This window comes from Macaca mulatta, chromosome 16 (genome assembly GCF_049350105.2).
Source record: "Macaca mulatta isolate MMU2019108-1 chromosome 16, T2T-MMU8v2.0, whole genome shotgun sequence".
In the NCBI taxonomy this organism is placed as follows: Eukaryota; Metazoa; Chordata; class Mammalia; order Primates; family Cercopithecidae; genus Macaca; species Macaca mulatta.
In genome coordinates this window covers 83,602,026-83,619,926 of record NC_133421.1, presented here as the reverse complement: position 1 = coordinate 83,619,926, position 17,901 = coordinate 83,602,026, and the positions used below count along the sequence as shown (strand labels likewise).

Below are 17,901 nucleotides of genomic sequence, written 5' to 3'. Positions count from 1 at the left end.
CAGTGGCATAATCTTGGCTCACTGGAACCTCTGCCTCCCAGGATAAAGTGATCCTCCCACCTCAGCCTCCCAAGTAGCTGGGACTACAGATGTGCATAACCATACCTGGCTAACTTTTGTATTTTTAGTAGAGATGTGGTTTCATCATGTTGGCCAGACTGGTCTCAAACTCTTGACCTCAGCTGATCTGCCTGCCTCAGTCTCCCAAAGTGCTGGGATTACAGGCATGAGTCACTGCTCTTAGCCTCATAGCAGGAATAAATTTATCAAAAGATCTGCAAGGTCTATACATAAAACTACAAAATACTATTGAGAGAAATGACAGGATCTGTAATAATTTCCATAATGTATTTTTGTATTTCTATAATAATTTCTGTAATGAGAGACATACCATGTTCAAGAATTAGATGACTCAATATTGTTAAGATGTAAATTCTCCCCTAATTGTATTTCAACTCAATCCCAATCAAATCTCCTCTAGACTTTTATAAAATAGAAATTGATAATATGCCTCTAAAATTCATAAGGAAAAACAGAAGACCTAGAATAACCAACCAGTCTTGAAAAAGAAGATCAAAGCTAGAAAACTTATACTTTCTAAACTTAAGACTCACTATAAAGTAATTAAAACAGTATAATAATAGACAAACTGGTCAATAAAAAAGAATAGTGAGGCCAGAAAGAGATTTACATGATCAATTGATTTTTGACAGTGGGACTAAAACATTTACGTGGATAAAGAAAAACCTTTTTAACAAGCGCTGTTAGAACAACTTGGTGTCTACATGGGAGAATAAAAGAGAATTTCAACTTTTATCTCACACAACATACAATAATTAATATGAGATGAATAATAGACCCAAACATAAAAGCTAACATTTATAAGCTTTTAGGGAAAAAAATAGTATCTCTGTAATCTAGGGTAAGAAAAGTTTTTTTTTTTTTTTTTTTTTTTAACAGGACACAGAAAATAATAACTGTAAGAGAAAAAGATTGATCAATTCTTAAAAAATTTTCACCAAAAGACGCAATTAAGAAAATAGCAAGCCACAAACTGGAAGAAAACATTCACAAAATATGTATCTAATAAAGGATTTGTGTTTAGAATACATAATCAACATCTAAAAGTCTGTAATGAAAAGAAAATCAACTTGCTAGAAAATGGTCAAAGGATTTTAAGAGATACCTTACCAAAGAAGATTTATGAATGGACAATAAGTACATATAAAAGAGCTCAACATTGTATTCATTATTGAGTACATGCAAATTAAAGCCATAAAAAGATATGCTAGATAGCCACACCTACTAGACAGGCTAAAGTGGAAAGACTTTCAACAAGAAATGTTGACAAAGATGTGAAGCAACTGCAAGTCTTATGTGGTCTGTGGGAGTGCAAAATGTTATAGCCACTTTCAAGAAAGTTTTGGCAATTTTTCATAAAGTTAATCATGTACCTATCTTTTGACCCAGTAAATCAACTTCTAGGTGTTTATCCAAAAGCAATGAAAACATACATCCAAAAAGTCCTATATATGATTATTCATTATAATCCTATTAACTTGAATTGGGAAGAATGCAAATGTCCTTCAACAGAGGAGTAGATACACAAGTGTGGAATAAACCTACAAGGGAAAACCGCTGAGCAACAAAAAAGGGACTAGTGGTGCGTGCAACAACATGGAATAATCTTGCTATAGTTATGTAGATATAATTAATCCAGACATAAAGCTGTATATACCATGTGGTTTTATTTATATAAATTTCTGGAACCAGTACAACAAATCTATGGTGAAAAAAAATTAGAGTAGTGGTTGCCTGACAAAGGTGGGGGGTATTGACAGGGAAGAGACACTATGGAGTATTCTAATAAGATGAAAATGTATATATTATGCCATTTTTGCATTGCCATAAAGAAATACCTGAGACTGGGTAATTTATAAAGAAAACAGGTTTAATTGGCTCACAGTTCTGCAGGCTGTACATGAAGCATGGCCCCAGCTTCTGCTTCTGGTGAGGGCTTCAGGAAGTTTACAATCATGGTAGAAGGTAAAGGTAGAGCTGGCATATCATATGGTGTGAGAGAGAGTAACAGGGAGCAAGAGGGAAGGTACTATATGCTTTTAAACAACCAGATCTCTTGCAAACTCAGAGTGAGAACTCACTTATCACCAAAGGGATGGTGCTAAGCCATTCATGAGGGATCTACCACCATGATTCCATCACCTCCCAATAGGCCCCACATCCAATATTGGGAATCACGTTTCAACATGAGATTTGGAGGGGACAAACACCCAAACCGTATTATTCTGCCTCTGACCCCCCAAATCTCATGTTCTTCTCACATTTCAAAATACAGTCATGCCTTTGCAAAAATTCTTCAAAATCTTAACTCATTCCAGCATTAACTCAACAGTCCCAAGTCAAAAGTCTAAAGTCCAAAGTCTCATCTTTCTGCCTATGAAATATGAGATCAAAAACAAGTTATTTACTCCCAAGACACAATGGTGATATAGGCATTGGGTATACATTCCCATTCCAAAAGGGATAAATCTGCCAAAAGAAAGGGGCAACAGGCCCCATATCAGTCTGAAACCCAGCAGGGCAGTCATTACATCTCAAAGCTCTAAAATAATTCTTGACTTGATGTTCCACATTCAGGGCACAGTGGTGCAAAGGGTGGGCTCCCAAGACCTTGGGCATCTCTGGCCCTGGGGCTTTCCAGAGTGCAGTCCCCATGGCTGCTGTCATGGATTGGAGTTGAGCTGTGGCTTTTCTAAGCTGAAGGTGCAAGCTTCTAGTGGCTCTACCATTCTGGGATCTAGAGGATGGTGGCCCCCTTCCCACAGCTTCATTAGGTAGTGAACTGTGTGGGAGTTCTAACCCCACATTTCCCCTTTGCATTTCCCTAGTAGAGTTTCTCTGTGGGGGCTTTGCTCCTGTGGCAGGCTTCTGCTAGGCACCCAGGCTTTTCCATACATGCTCTGAAATCTAAGTAGAAGCCACCAAGCCTTCTTTATGCTTGCATTCTGAGCACCTGCAGGCTCAACACCATGTGGGACCTACCAAAGCTTATGGCTTGCACCCTCTAGAGTGGTGGCCAGAGCTGTACCTGGGCCCCTTTGAGCTGAGGCTGGAGCAGCTGTGATGCAGGGAGCAGTGTTCTGAGTCTGAGCAGTGCAATGGGGCCCCAGGCCTTGCTCCTGCAAACATTGTTTCCTCTTAGGCCTCTGGGCCTGTGATGGCAGGGGGTGCCTAGAGGATCTCTGGAATGCCTTCAAGGCCTTTTCCTCATTGTCTTGGATATTAGCACTTGGTTCCCTTTTACTCATGAGAATCTCTCTAGCAAGTGGTTGCTCTGCAGCCCTTGTTTTATCTCCTGAAAAACCTTCCCCTCTCCCCCATGACATGGCCAGGCCACAAATTTTCTAATCTTTTACACTCTGCTTCCCTTTTAAGTTGGAACTTAAAGTTCCAACTTTAAGTCATTCCTTTGTCCTGAATCTGATAAGCTTTGCTGCTTAGAAATTTCTTCCACCAGATACCCTAAATCATCACTCTTAAGTTCAACCTTTCGCAGATCCCCATGACTCGGATCCTGGATACCATGCAGCCAAGCTCTTTGCTAGGACTTAACACAGGTGACCCTCACTCCAGTTCCCAATATGTTCCTCATTTCCATCTGAGACTTTGTCAGCCTGGTCTTCACTGTCCATATTCCCATCAGTATTTTGGTCATAGTCACTTAACCAGTCTCTTAAGAAGTTCCAAGCTTTCCCTCGTCTTTCTGTCTTCTTCTGGGCCCTCCAAACTTTTCCAGCCTTGCCTGTTACCCAGTTCCAAAGCTGTGTCCACATTTTCAGGTATCTGGATAGCAACACTCCACTCCTAGGCACCAATTTTCTGTATTAGGCTGCTTTCGCATTGCTATAAAGAAATATCTGAGACTGAGGAATTTATAAAGAAAGAAGTTTCATTGGCTCATGGTTCTGCAGGCTGCATACAAAGCATTGCACCAGCATCTGCTTCTTGCAAGACTTCAGGAAGATTTCAATTATGGTAGAAGGTGAAGGTAGAGCCAGTGTACCACATGGTGAGAACGGGAACAAGAGAGAGCAATGGGGGGAGGTACCACACACTTTTAAACAACCAGATCTCTTGTGAACTCAAAGTAAAAGCTCACTTATCACCAAGGGGATGGTGCTAAGCCATTCGTGAGGGATCTACCCTATGATCCAATACCTACCACAAGGCCCCACGTCCAACATTGGAAATCACATTTCAACATGAGATTTGGAGGGGACAAACACCCAAACCCCATCAATGTCCCATATCGTAGTGGGGGGTTGGGTTACATGACTATATCCATTTGTCAAAATTGTAGAGGGAAGATTTTTGTGCATTCAATGCATATAAATCTTATCTTAAAAACTGCAAAACAAAACCCAATAATCTAGTGGCGAGGTGGCGAGTAGGAGGAATAGATGAAACCAGAGTGACAAAACAATGTTGGTAATTGTTGAAGCTTCGTGATGAGTTCCTGGGGATTCATCACACTCTTCTGTTTATTTGTACATATTTGTCCTTTCTTAAAACAGTGAAAGAAAAAATGTGGGGGATTTCACATACTTTGGCTCAGGGCCTTGTTGGAAATGATCAGGGAAATGTCCTTCGAGTGAAGCCCAAAGCTGCCAGCATTGGTGTCTTCTGACCCTCCTGGCCGTTTGTATACACCTGCAAGGACTGTAATATCCGGAGGCATCTTGCCAAGAATTGTCTGAAAATGCCTCACTCCTGGGCTTTGCTGTCATGTGAGGAGTCAAGATTCACTGGTGTTAGGGATGTGAGATTCTTTGACAGTTTTGCAGGCTTCTTCTGACAAAGTTTTGAACCGACACTTCCTCAAGGTGACCTATCTTCAGCAGAGCTGGATCTTTTCTTCCTCATCTCTGTCAGGAGCAGGGGTGGGAGCTGGTCGCCTGGACCAGGCTGCAGAGCTGAGACACCCAGCACTTTCTCTGCTCTGTGGTTCTCACTCTCAAGAGCCGAGAGGAGTCAGTTATGTTAGAAGCAGCTTTCTCCAATTCTGGGGTTATGCCTTTTCCTTGCTCAGGACGGAGTCTTGCGTCATTTGTTATCCATGGCAATTTTGGTTCACTCAAGAGCCACTGTCAGAAAGTTTTCTTTCCCCACCCCCAGCAGCAGAGCAGCCCCCAAGTCATCTTAGGAATTCCTCAGTTCCTGCAGAAGGGAAGGAGACAGCCACAGCGCAGCTCGCAATGGAAGCAGCACTGCCTTCCCCAGGCTACGGCCTCCATTTGTGAAATTCAAAGCCATGCACAGAGACTGGGGTTGTGGAGGCTGTAAACCCTTTCAAGAAAAAAACAAACAAAAAACAAGCATCATAAGTAAACATGAAAACTAAGAGAGATTTAGGATGCTGGTAAGAAATGTTTTCTATTTAATCCCACCAAGTTATCTAATATCAAGTCTTAAGTGATGCTGGGAGCTGCGAGTGGTCATCTCACTCTTCCAGGCGTTTGTCCTTCCTCTCCATCCCCGACTCCTGCCCCCAGCAAACCCCATGCCTGTCAGGGGCTTAGCTGCATCCTTGCTTACCCACCTTCACCTGAGCTTGCATCGAGATGCAATGCAGGCATTTCAACACATGCATTTACCATCTCCCGGGGAAGGTACGTGGTTTTGTTCATTTGAAAAATACAAAAACTTTAAAAATTATTCAAAACTTTATACGTACAAATTAATAATTGAAAACTCACATCCCTAACCCCACTCAACTCTTCTCTCATGCCCTCTCCCACAAATAACCACTGAAAAAAAAAAAAAAAAAAAAAACTAGCGCATCATTAGCACCTGGGTTTTTTTCTTCTTGTGTACGTTTTGGATCAGAGTGGGGCAAATAAAGAGATAAACCCTAGGAAAGAAGTTGGTCAACATAAACTCTTCAGTACAGCTCCCTTCCTGCACCCCCAGCTGTGCTTTTAATCCTGAGGTGTGTCCCCAGGGAGGTGGTGGAGGCAGCTGTATTCAACGGCTTCTCTGTAGTGCTGGAGAGTGAATTAATCCTGCCTGCTGTTGCAAGCGGATTCTTATCCACATTATCAGAAAAGATAGCAGGAGGAAGCCGACAAGGGTGAGCAGGCCACTGAGCAGACGGTCCTTTATTGTGGCAAACTGCTCCTTTAATTTCTGTGACAGAGTAATACAGAGTCCCAGGCTACGACCTTTTCTCAGGCCATTATGGAAGTCAGATTTGGCTCCGTCAGGAGGCATCATTGGAAGGCTTCATCACACACTCCACACATAAGGTGACCCTGCAAAGTGCTGGATAAAAATGGATGGGTGGATCCCACTCTTCCCCCAAGCAGCACACACAGCGGGAGAGCCCAGACAGGCGGCAGTGTGTGCTGGTACATGGGCCTGCGGCTACCCTGGACCACACCACCCTAGACAGGTGGTGGAGGGAAAGCAGAGGTGGAGGGCCCAGCACTGAGCTGGGCTGGCAGGAATGAGAGAGCAGGAAATGAACTTGATGTTGGACCCTCTGAATAAGCTGCCGGGGTGCCCAAATCACCCCACACTGCAGCAAGGTATGTCCTGAACTCCTGCTGGCTAGAGCTTAGAGGAGCTCAGGGTATCCTTGGACTTGGCAGTTGTCTGGGACATTGGAAGGCCTCTAAGAAAGAGACCTAGGACTCTCAGGGGAATTGTCTGAAGCCACAGAGGCAGCCAGTGGCTGAACCGCCCTGGAACCCGGGTCTCGTGTTCCCTACTCCCATGTTTGTGCTTAATCCTGGATGCTAAGAAGATTGGCAAGAGGAGAGAGGTGGGAAAAAGGCAACTGTTCATTCTGGGGGAACCATCTTCGGAGGCAAAACCCTAGCGTCCCAGCAGTACTCCGTGGAACCTGTTTTGTAGGCAAACATTCCCACTGCTCCCAGAGGCCGTCAGCCCTGAATTGAACAGTCCCAGGAGGCCAAGGCCTGCAGGGGGCACTGTTGGTTCTGATGAGGCCCTGATGGTGCTCAGCTGGGCCTGGGTAGAGGCATGAAGATACAAAAGCACCAGGAACTGGCAGCAAGGCAATCCAGCCTGGCCTAACTTGGAGAGACCCCTGTTCTAACTGCAGCTCTGTCACTAAGTCGCGCAGGTGACCTTGGACAAGGAGTAGTTTCTTCTTTGCCTTCATCATCGGCCTCATTACCATCAGCCATTATGCAGCACTTGCTAGGTGGAAGGCACCATGTCAAGCATTTTATATGGTCTGAGTCTTTGAGTCCTCACAGCAATCTATGATGTGGGTGCTATTACCACCCCATTGTACAGATGAGAAAATCACGAAATGAAAGCGTTGCACTGTCTGGGGTTTTTCAGCTCCAGCACTGGAGGACTCTGTGCTGCTGCTTTGCTGATTCAGTCTAATCTAGCCAGAATCAAGGGCACACCCAGGTGGTTAGAGCAAATTACTGCGAGACTTCTGGCAATTTGGGGGAGTTTCTGGATCTTTCTGGAAAATTCCTGCATTTTCCTCCCTTCCTTTTCTTCTAGAAGCGGCAGTAAGGGGAGTCGGGGCATGGCAGCCAAGGTTGTAGCATGGGAAAAGGTGTGTCTGTCTGGCAGTTCCAATTCCGTACCTGCTGAGGGCCCGCCTGGGGCCTGCCTTTCCTCCTTTTTTGGGAAATGTGGCATTGGATTCTCTGACAGCCTTGTCTTCTTCTCTATAAGTGGGGGCTCTCCAGGAGGCAATTAGACACTTCCCTAGGGTCTGAAAATGACCAGCACTCAGACATTTTCCCATAAAGGGGAAGACATGCATGGCAGTGACTAAGGAAGTCCCTCTCCCTTTCCATCCCCATGGACACCAGCCAGAACATCTACTCTAGGAAGCATCCGAAGTGGAGCTGCCCATGCCAGAGCTTCCCCCAGCACCCTCCAACTAGGGGGTGACCCAGGTGTCTGGCTGGACACTTGCTGCTGGCAGAGTTGTGTCATCGTTGCCAAAGAAATCTTGATGGAAACAGCCCGATCTGCTCAGGTGGAATTACAGACTAATGGGAGAAGAGGTGATGGCGATAGGTTCACACATACTCACACATCCAGGATAGTGAAATGGTTAATCCCACACAGGAATGGAGCTCAGGGTGAATTCATTACTTACCAAAATGATGCCCACTAGAGAGGGAGATCAGAGTGGAGTGGAACGATTCCAGAAAATGCCTTAGAAGTGAGGTTTTTGGTTTTTGCTTTTTGGGTTTCCCTTCCCTCCCCTCCCCTCCCCTCCCCTCCCCTCCCCTCCCCTTCCCTTCCTTTTTTGACAACATCTCGTTCTATCATGGCTCACTGCAACCTCCACCCGAGGATCCCAATGATCCTCCCACCTCAGCCTCCCCAAGTGCTCGGATTACAGGCATGAGCCACTGTGCCCGACCAAGTAGTGAGCTGAGGCAGAACTCCCATCTTTTAAAGGCCACTCCCACCCACCACCCTCCCATCTTAACGGATGCCTTCATTGTACCCAGACCTGTGCTAAGGTGCAGGGAAAACTGCTTGCTGATTTAGTCATTTATTTATTCATGCCACAACCCAAAGTCGAAAGTCTACTTGCCAAATACACAGTGCCTACAGTGATGCAGGGAGATTTTCTTGGAACGGGGATTTTGTCAATCAAGGCTCTGAGTCAGGAAGTACATAGAATACAGGCAGACAATTAAGGATGTTGACATTCCCATTCTTCTTTTTTGGAGAATGGCCCAGTGGTTTTATCCAAGGCTGCTTTGAAGCTCCAAGTTCAACATGTAAAATGGCGGCCACTATGCATTCTTACCTACATTGAAGCTTGGGTAGCTCCTGTCTGCTCATTGAAGAAACACTTATGACAAACCTGTATGCCCTGCACTGTGCTGCATCACTTGGGGTCGGGGGGAAGATGCAGAGAAACAGTAGGTGATGTCCTTGCCACCAAGGCACCCTTGGGCTCATGATGCCTCTGCTCAGATCCCTCCTGCCTGACCTGAACACACCTGCGCCTCTCACCACTCCACTGTCCACAGTGTCTGGGTAGGTGGTAGACACTGCCTGGGCTTCAGTAGGAGATGTGTGTGTGTGTGTGCCTGTGTGAGTGTGTGAATGTGTGTAAGCAGGTCTGTTGTGAGAATGTGCATAATAGGGTGTGTGTGCCTGTGTTTGTCTCTGTGTCATGTATGTGAATGTGAGTCTGTGTGTATTGCTGAGTGGGTATGCAAATGAGTATGTCTGAGTGTGGGTGGGTCTGTGTGTTTATAGGTCTGTGTATGAGTGTGCCAGCACGTATATTGGTGTGTAAGTGGGTGTGTGGTGTGCAAATGAGTGTACCTGTGTGCATTGGTGTGTGTGTATCTGTGAGTGGTCTGTATGTGTGTTTGTGTGTCTGCGTGTGTCTCTGTATTTGCATGTATCTTGCATGAGTGTGTGAATGTGTGTGCATATATGTGTCTGAGTTTTTGTGATCTGTGTGTGTGCTGTGTGAGTCTGTGAATGAGTTTCTGTGTGTGTTGGTGTCTGTTGTGTGTGAATGAGTGTGCATGTGGTGTGATCCTCTGTCGGGGTGTCTGTGTGTGGATGAGTCTGTGTCAGTGTGTGTAGAATGTATGCCTGTGTCTCTGTGTGTATGTGTATATGTGATTCTGTGTGTCTGTGTGTGTTTATGTGATTGTGTGTGCCTCTGTGTGTGTATATGTGATTCTGTGTCTCTGTGTGTGTATATGTGATTGTGTGTGTGTATATGTGATTGTGTGTGTGTATATGTGATTGTGTGTGTCTGTGTGTATATGTGATTCTGTGTGTGTGTGTCTGTGTGAATGTCTGTGTGAATGAGTGCGTGTGCCTGTGTGAGTTTGTCTTTGTGTCATGTAAATGTGAGTGTGTATATGTGATTGTCTCTGTGTGTGTATATATGTGATTGTGTGTGTGTCTGTGTGTGTATATGTGATTCTGTGTATGTGTGATTCTGTGTGTCTCTGTGTGTGTATATGTGATTCTGTGTGTGTCTCTGTGTGTGTATATGTGATTGTGTGTGTCTGTGTGTGTATATGTGATTCTGTGTATGTGTGATTCTGTGTGTCTCTGTGTGTGTATGTGTATGTGTCTCTGTGTGTGTATGTGTATGTGTCTCTGTGTGTGTATATGTGATTCTGTGTGTCTCTGTGTATATGTGATTCTGTTTGTGTGTCTCTGTGTGTATATGTGATTCTGTGTGTGTGTCTCTGTTTGTATACGTGATTGTGTGTATATGTGATTCTGTGTGTTTGTGTGTCTCTGTGTGTGTGTATATGTGATTCTGTGTGTCTCTGTATACGTGATTGTGTGTATATGTGATTCTGTGTGTCTGTGTGTGTTTATGTGATTGTGTGTGCCTCTGTGTGTGTATATGTGATTCTGTGTCTCTGTGTGTGTATATGTGATTGTGTGTGTGTATATGTGATTGTGTGTGTGTATATGTGATTGTGTGTGTCTGTGTGTATATGTGATTCTGTGTGTGTGTGTCTGTGTGAATGTCTGTGTGAATGAGTGCGTGTGCCTGTGTGAGTTTGTCTTTGTGTCATGTAAATGTGAGTGTGTATATGTGATTGTCTCTGTGTGTGTATATATGTGATTGTGTGTGTGTCTGTGTGTGTATATGTGATTCTGTGTATGTGTGATTCTGTGTGTCTCTGTGTGTGTATATGTGATTCTGTGTGTGTCTCTGTGTGTGTATATGTGATTGTGTGTGTCTGTGTGTGTATATGTGATTCTGTGTATGTGTGATTCTGTGTGTCTCTGTGTGTGTATGTGTATGTGTCTCTGTGTGTGTATGTGTATGTGTCTCTGTGTGTGTATATGTGATTCTGTGTGTCTCTGTGTGTGTATGTGTATGTGTCTCTGTGTGTGTATATGTGATTCTGTGTGTCTCTGTGTATATGTGATTCTGTTTGTGTGTCTCTGTGTGTATATGTGATTCTGTGTGTGTGTCTCTGTTTGTATACGTGATTGTGTGTATATGTGATTCTGTGTGTTTGTGTGTGTGTCTGTGTGGGTATGTTTATGTGATTCTGTGTGTGTGTCTCTGTGTTTGTGACTGTGTGTGTTAGGGTGTGTGAATGTGAGTGTGTAGGCATGGGCGTGTGGGAATATGTGGGAATGTGTGTGTGAGGCTGTAAATGTGTGAGAATGTGTGAGGGGTGTGTGTGTGAATGTGTGTAATAGAGTGTATATGAATGTGTCTTCGTGTGACTGTGTATAAATGTGTGAGCGCGTGAGGGTGTGTGTGTGAGTACGTGTGAGTGTGGGGGTGTCTGTATTTGTGCGTGTGTGAGGGCGTGTGTGTGTAAATGTGTGCGTGAGTGTAGGGTGTGTGCATGGAGGGGGACTTCCTTGGGGAAATGCAGGCTGAGATTTGCCTGAGCCAGGACCGTCGGGCCGGGGGAGGCCGATGGACGGGAGGGTGTGAACGCCCGTGGTGGGTGACAGGAGCCTGGGTGGAGAGGGCAGCGGCAGCAGGAACCGGAATGGTGGGGAGTTGTGGAGGTCGCGGGGCGGGGAAGCGCTGACCGCGCTGCTGCTGCGGGAGAGGAGCCCCAGCGGGACGCGGGAGCCTGCCGGAGGGAGCCAGCAGGGGGCGCGGCAGCGGCGTCCGGCGTCCGGGGGCTTTGGGGGACTAGAGGGGAGGGAGGGCCGTGTCCCCGCTGCCCGCCCTGGGCGGTCCCGCGCACCCGCTAGTGTCTGAACCGGGGGCTGCATCCACGCGGGCAGAGCAAGGAGGCTGGAGGCTGGAGGCTGGAGGTCAGAGGGCGAGGAGCGCCCCGTCAGGCACATCCCCGAGGGGACGTCCTCAGGGGCCAGGGCGAGTGGGACCCTCCCAAGCGGCGGAGGGAGCGGCCTCCTGATGTAGGTGTCTTTGGGAACACGCGAGGGCGATGGCCTCGTCTTTGTCCCCGCGCAAGGGCCATAGAGCGGGCCGGACGCAGGAGCCTCCCGGCCTGGCCACGTCTTGCGGCGGTTTTGCGTTGGCGCTTGCAGATGATTCCCCCCTCCACCCCGCCCGATTCGTCCAGCGCTGTCTCCTGAAGAGCCGCTCCCGTAAGCCGCGGGGGATTTCCCGCTCGCTGCCGCCCCTCTGCCCGGCGTTTTCGCAGCAGCCCCTTCTGGGCCCCTCCAGCGCGTCTCTGGCTGATCCGGTGTCGTAATCCTGGGTTCTGGCATCGGAGCCGTTGCTATGGGGATCTCACCCACCGATTCAGCATTTTGTCGGTGGGTTCGGTGGGGGATGAATGTGAGGAACGGGGAGATGAATGGAGTGGGGGAGCAGCTCACTGCTGGAGGGCTGGGCGTAATTCTCTGATCCTCTCCTGGGGGAGAGGTTTGGAAGCTGGCGCGGAGGAAGTAGGAAAGGGGATGTGTGAGTTTCCTGGGACTGCTTTTAAAAACTACCACAAACTGGTGGCTTAAAACAACAGAAATGTATTTCTCCACAATTCGGGAGGCCAGAGTCGAAATTCAAGTTGTCAGCAGAGTTGCGTTCTAAGGATCCCTTCCAAGGCTCTCTCCCAGCTTGGAGGCTGCACAGTCCTTGGGGCTCCCAGACTCGCATCCCTCCAGTCCCTGCCTCTGTCCTTTTGTGGCTTTCTCCTCCATGTCTCTGTGTCTGTTCCTTTTCTGTCTGGTATAAGAACACCCTTCTGTGGATTTAGGGGCTACCCTGAGTTAATGATGATCTTGTCTCAAGATTTCTTTTTTTTTTTTTTTCCCTGGAGACAGGGTCTGGCTCTGTTGCCCAGGCTGGAGTGCAGTGGTGTGATCTCAGCTCACTGCAGCCTCTGCCTCCCTGGTTCAAGTGATCCTCCCACTTCAGCCTCCCAAGTAGCTGGGAGCACAGGCACACACCATCACAGCTTGTTGTTGTATTCTTTGTCGAGATGGGGTTTCACCATGTTTCCCAGGCTGGTCTTGGACTTGTAGACTCAAGTAATCCACCCGCCTTGGCCTCCCAACGTGTTGGGATTACACGCCTGAGCCATTGCACCCATCCTTCATCTCAAGATCTTTAATTACCTGTGCAAAAGCCCTTTCCCCAAATAAGGTCAATAAAGCCCCCTTTACAGATTCCAGGGATTTGGGACTTGGACACACCTTTATGGAGGTCATTGTTCAACCCTTTACAGTGGGAAACTCATACAGAAAAGTAGCTTTGCTGCCTTGGACCCAACATGCCAGCCTGTGAGCATCAGGATCAGGCTGATTCTGCTAGAAATCTGCCTCTTTGCATCAGCAGAGCAGCCCATTCCTGGCTCTGGAGGTCATGCTTTGGAGTGAGTGGTTAAACACACTTTCTCTGCAACCAGGCTGGCTGAATGAGGGCCCCAGCTCTGTTACTGACTAACTGTGAGATTTGGGGAAGCAACGGAAACCTCTGTGTGTCTCAGTTTCCCAAGCTGCAAAACGAATAATAGTTCCTTCCTATAACTTTCAAGAAGCCTTTCGCACAGTGCTCAGTGCTCAGGATTGACCGCACGGACGTTGTGTTCCTGCTAACCAGGTCCTGACTCCCAGTTCACTCCTCCTGTGAAGAGAAGCTCTTTACTCTGTCCTCCACAGAGAACCCTACAGAAAGCTTCCCACCTGCAGTTCCTTTGTGCACCAGCATGCTTCAAATGGGTGTCAGGTGGGTGGAGGCTTTGACCCCCTCAGCCCCTGAGAGCCTGAAGCTCTGGGTCTCCGCCTCCATGGTCGGCAGCTTCTCTTGTTTGCCTGGGTGCGCCATCCCAGCGCTCTCATTTCATCATTTCACAATGTTCCCAGAGAAAAACTTCCCTTGTCTTTGGCAACATGAGAAAATCAAGGACAAGTCAGTGAATTTTTCCTTTAAGTTCACTTTTTTTTTTTTTTTTCCCAAGCTGCAAAGACTATCTTTTGTTCAGATTTTTGGCCTTCTTCCATTTTTAGCGTAAAGTGTGTTCCGCCTTTGAGGACAGAATAGTGACGATGGGCAAGCCACTGCTTCGTTGCTTGCTTGTGTTTCAATGTCCTTAGGTGGCAAAATAGAAAGCTGGAATCCTTATGTGAGCTCCAGATTACTGGAAACTTCCCTTGTCTATGAAATCTCAAAGTCTGGGAACCACTGCCCTGGAATTTACAAAACATTTTCAGGCACATAATCTCACTCATTTCCCATTTGACAGTTAGTGACAGCTAATGAGGTTCCAGGATATTTTTTTGACTTGGCCAAGGTCACATAGCTGGGAAATAGCAAAGGCAGGACTTCCCATTGAAAGCCATGCCTGCTTACCACGAGGAATAACTGAGTCTCTTTTCTCTAGTACAGGAATCTCACAATAAGTCCCCCATTTCAGAGCAGCCATCAGTCTAACATGGGTCTGTCTTCTCCTCCTGTAGGAGTTCAGTGTGTGCGGATCTCAAAGAACCTCCCTCCCAGCACCACTGAGGTGCTGAGGATGCCCCTGAAACGGCCTCAAACTCGACTTGGACTATGGGTTCCATCCGTAGAGTTGGCCTCACTGACAGCATTACAGGAAGGCTTCGAGGCAGCTCCCTGTGACCATGTGGCGATCGGACCATCCCTGGCATCCCACTTTGTGGGTGAGGAGACTGCTTCCTAACCATGGTAAGTCCCAGCACCCCATGCTGCCTCTGTGGGTCTGGAAGTTTGGTTCATTCTCTTCACATGGGATGGTGGGATTCAGCAAAAATGGAGAGTTGGGCTGCAAATTCTTGAAGGTCAGCCCATCTGGGAACTCATTTTGTGCATGTACGCTGGCACCTGCTATGCAGTAGACACTGTTCTAGGCACTTGGGATACATCAGTGGACAAAACGGATGAATATCCCTGCCCTCCTAGAGCTGACATTGTGGGAAAGAGGGAAGATGGATAATAAACAGTAGATAAATAAATAAGGAAATTAAATCACAGGTTGGCAGGTGGTAAGTGCTATAGAAAAGAGGAAAAGTGGTGGGAAAGGTGGGAGTGTCAGGAGGGGGTGAAGTGGGTCACAATTTACAATGGACTGGCTAGAAAGTCTACGAGTTTCCTGTTTCTCACCGAAGCATCCAAAAGACTCTTTAAGATAAGACGTAGCAAGTAGCACCCCATCCCCCCAGCCCATGTAGTCAGCGGTTCTTTACTCTGATGGAGGAATCTGCCTGACTCTTTGGCTACAACGGAGGCTTCAGCTGGTCCCACTAGGAGCTTGTAAGCCAGATGGTCCACTTGAGATGTCCCAAATGTGGCAGGGAGGCTGTGTCAACTGTCTCTGGGTATAGGCTGTCCCCAGGGAGGGGGTGTGACCTTTAGCATCAGCAGCCAACACTCCCAGCAACTGGGGAGTGGCTGTGTTGGCCCTGACAGGGCATCCGGGCAGCACAGCACACCACCCACAACAGGGGAGAAGAACCGTGGAGTGTGGTGTTGCACGCAGAGTCCTTAGCAAATTGCCTGGCCTGTGAGGATGCTCACTAGTGTGACGGGCGATTTTCTGAAAGGTAGTGCTCCCTCCTCCATGAAGCATTTTCTTGACTTGACTTCTGGGACCTCACAGACTCCTGGTTTCCCTCCTAGCTCCCTGGCCACTGTTGCTGACTCTTCTAAATGCAAACGTGCCTCAGGACTCAGTCCTTGGAGCGTTTGTCCCCGCCAGCTGTGCACGCACTCATCCATTCTCATGCCTTTAAATACCATTTATAAGCTGAAGACACTTAAATTTTTATCTCTTCCTTGAACTTTGCATTGAACTCCACACTCCTATATCTAAACTGCCTACTACATATCTCCACGTACGTGTCTAATAGCCTGTGGCGGCTGTAAAATTGCTCCACTCACACCTTCTGTTGAGGGGACCACGGTGACCGACACCCCACTGCTGCCCCAATGGGCCCACCCCTATGGCGTGCTGAAGTCACACATGATGTGGGCTTCTCCCAGCCAATAGCTGAGCAGGTAGGATGGGGTTAGAGGGGGTGGTGCCAGGGCAGGTCCACACCTGTGGGATGTTGGATACCCCATGGGAGGTTTTGGCTCAAGGACCTTCCATCGGCCTGAGTAAACGCTCTTGGAGCTGTGCTGTGGTTGGAAGCTCTTCCTCCCAGGCCTCCTTCCATCCCCCTCTCCTTCATGGGTGCCAGGCCTGCATGGCAGTCTGCCAGCGCCTGCTGCCTCCCCTTTGTCCTTCACAGCCTTTGCCCCCAGTAAGTCTCTCCCATGTCCAATCCTGTCTTGGCATCTGCCCCTTGGGACATCCAAAGCAACACAATGGCATCTCAAATTTCACATGCCCAACACTGAATTAACCAGCAACTCCTTCCCCTAGAAACGCTGGCTTCTCCCCTAGCCTTCCCCGGCCTCATAAGTGGCAGTGCTGTCTTTTCATCACTCAGGTCATCGTCAAGCCTCCTCTCTCATCCCTTTTCTGGCCCAGCAGCAGATCCCGCTGACACTCAGTTCAGAGGCCATCCAGCATCTGACTGTATCCCACCCTCTGCTGCTCTAGCCCAGGCTCCCATCTGCTCCCACCTGGTTTGTATCAGGTTCTCCTGCCAGCTCCCTTCTCTCCTTCTTGCCCTGCCCCTCTCACCAGCTGTTCTCAGCAAGCAGCCCAGTGGCCCTTTCAGAATGTCAGAATACCCAGTGCCCTGCCCATGGGCTCCTGTGTCACTCTGTATAAAAGCCAAAATCCTGAGTGAGGCTCTTCCCCACTTCTCCCTGTCCTCTCCTCCTCCTCCCACTAAGCCCTGCATCCTTTCCTGCTCTTGCTCAGCACCCCAGTGCTTGCTGTTCCCGCCTCCCATCCCTACCCACCTGCTCATGAGCCTCCCATCCCTATCCACCTGCTCATCCCCCCCACGCTGCTGCCTCCTCTCCCCAAGGCTGTGCCCAGCCACCACCTTCTCAGGCTTTCCCTGACCAGCCCCACCTGGGATGTCTCACTCCCCTTCCCAGGCAGACTCTGAGATACATTTTGCTCTTGGACTTTGTTGGTCTGACTCCTGCCATGAGCACAGATGCTCCATGGAGGCAGAATGCTGGTCTCCGTTTCTATCCCCATGCCTGCACAATGCCCAGGGCACAGCAGGGGCTCACAAAATATTTGTTGAATGAATGAAGAGAGAAGTCTCAAAAAAAAAAAAAATTGACATGTAATATTTGATAAATATTGACTTTATAAAATTTTGTTTGCTTTTATATCATAAAATTCAAGAACTTGTGGAGCAGAAACAAAAATAACTGATAATCCCACTGTTTTGATGCCACTTATTGATATTTGAAAAGAGGTAAAAATAAAATATGAAGACAGAAAATCCCATCATGTATCAAAAGGCATGGAATGAAAAGAAAGAGCCTTCTACCAGGACCTCCTGCACCACCCAAGAGTGTCGTTTTCTCAGGCACTGAGAAGGGCCCCTCCAACAGGGCAGGTGAGGCCAGGGAAGTACCAGGAGCAGCTGGGAGCCAGCTGTGGGCAGTGATAGGACTCTATGACATCGACACCCTGTGGCTTCATTTTTCTGCTTAGAACTGCTTAGGGCAGTGGTCCCCAACCTTTTTGGAACCAGGGACTGGTTTCGTGGAAGACAGTTTTTCCATGGGTGGGGTGGGGATGGTCTCAGGATGAAACCGTTCCGTCTCAGATCATCAGGCATTAGATTCTTACAAGTGGTGGACAGCCTAGATCCTTTGCATGCACAGTTCCTGTGAGAATTTTGTTGGTGGTGGTGGTGTTTTTTTTTTTTTTTTTTTTTTGAGACAGAGTCTTGCTCTGTCACCCAGGCTGGAATGCAGTGGTGCAGTCTTGCCTTACTGCAACCTCCACCTCCCAGGTTCAAGTGATTCTTGTGCCTCAGCCTCCCAAGTAGCTGGGA

At 47.6% G+C, this 17,901-nt stretch overlaps 1 protein-coding gene across 10 annotated transcripts in view; it reads left to right on the top strand.

The window, feature by feature from the left end:
- Positions 1-17,901, top strand: part of LOC144335915 (uncharacterized) — a 213,586-nt gene that overhangs the window by 22,734 nt on the left and 172,951 nt on the right. For 6 of the 10 annotated variants that reach the window (XR_013407179.1, XR_013407182.1, XR_013407181.1 and 3 more), the window contains exons 1-2: positions 11,692-12,282; positions 14,425-14,653. Coding sequence is in view for 1 of the 10 variants with exons in the window: in XM_077972664.1 (XP_077828790.1) it covers positions 11,949-12,111; positions 14,425-14,648 (387 nt within the window). In the remaining 9 variants the exon portion in view is untranslated. Of the gene's footprint in view, positions 1-11,670; positions 12,283-14,424; positions 14,654-17,901 lie in introns of those variants that run through there. The other 4 variants (XM_077972664.1, XR_013407183.1, XR_013407180.1 and 1 more) reach the window with 4 other exon arrangements.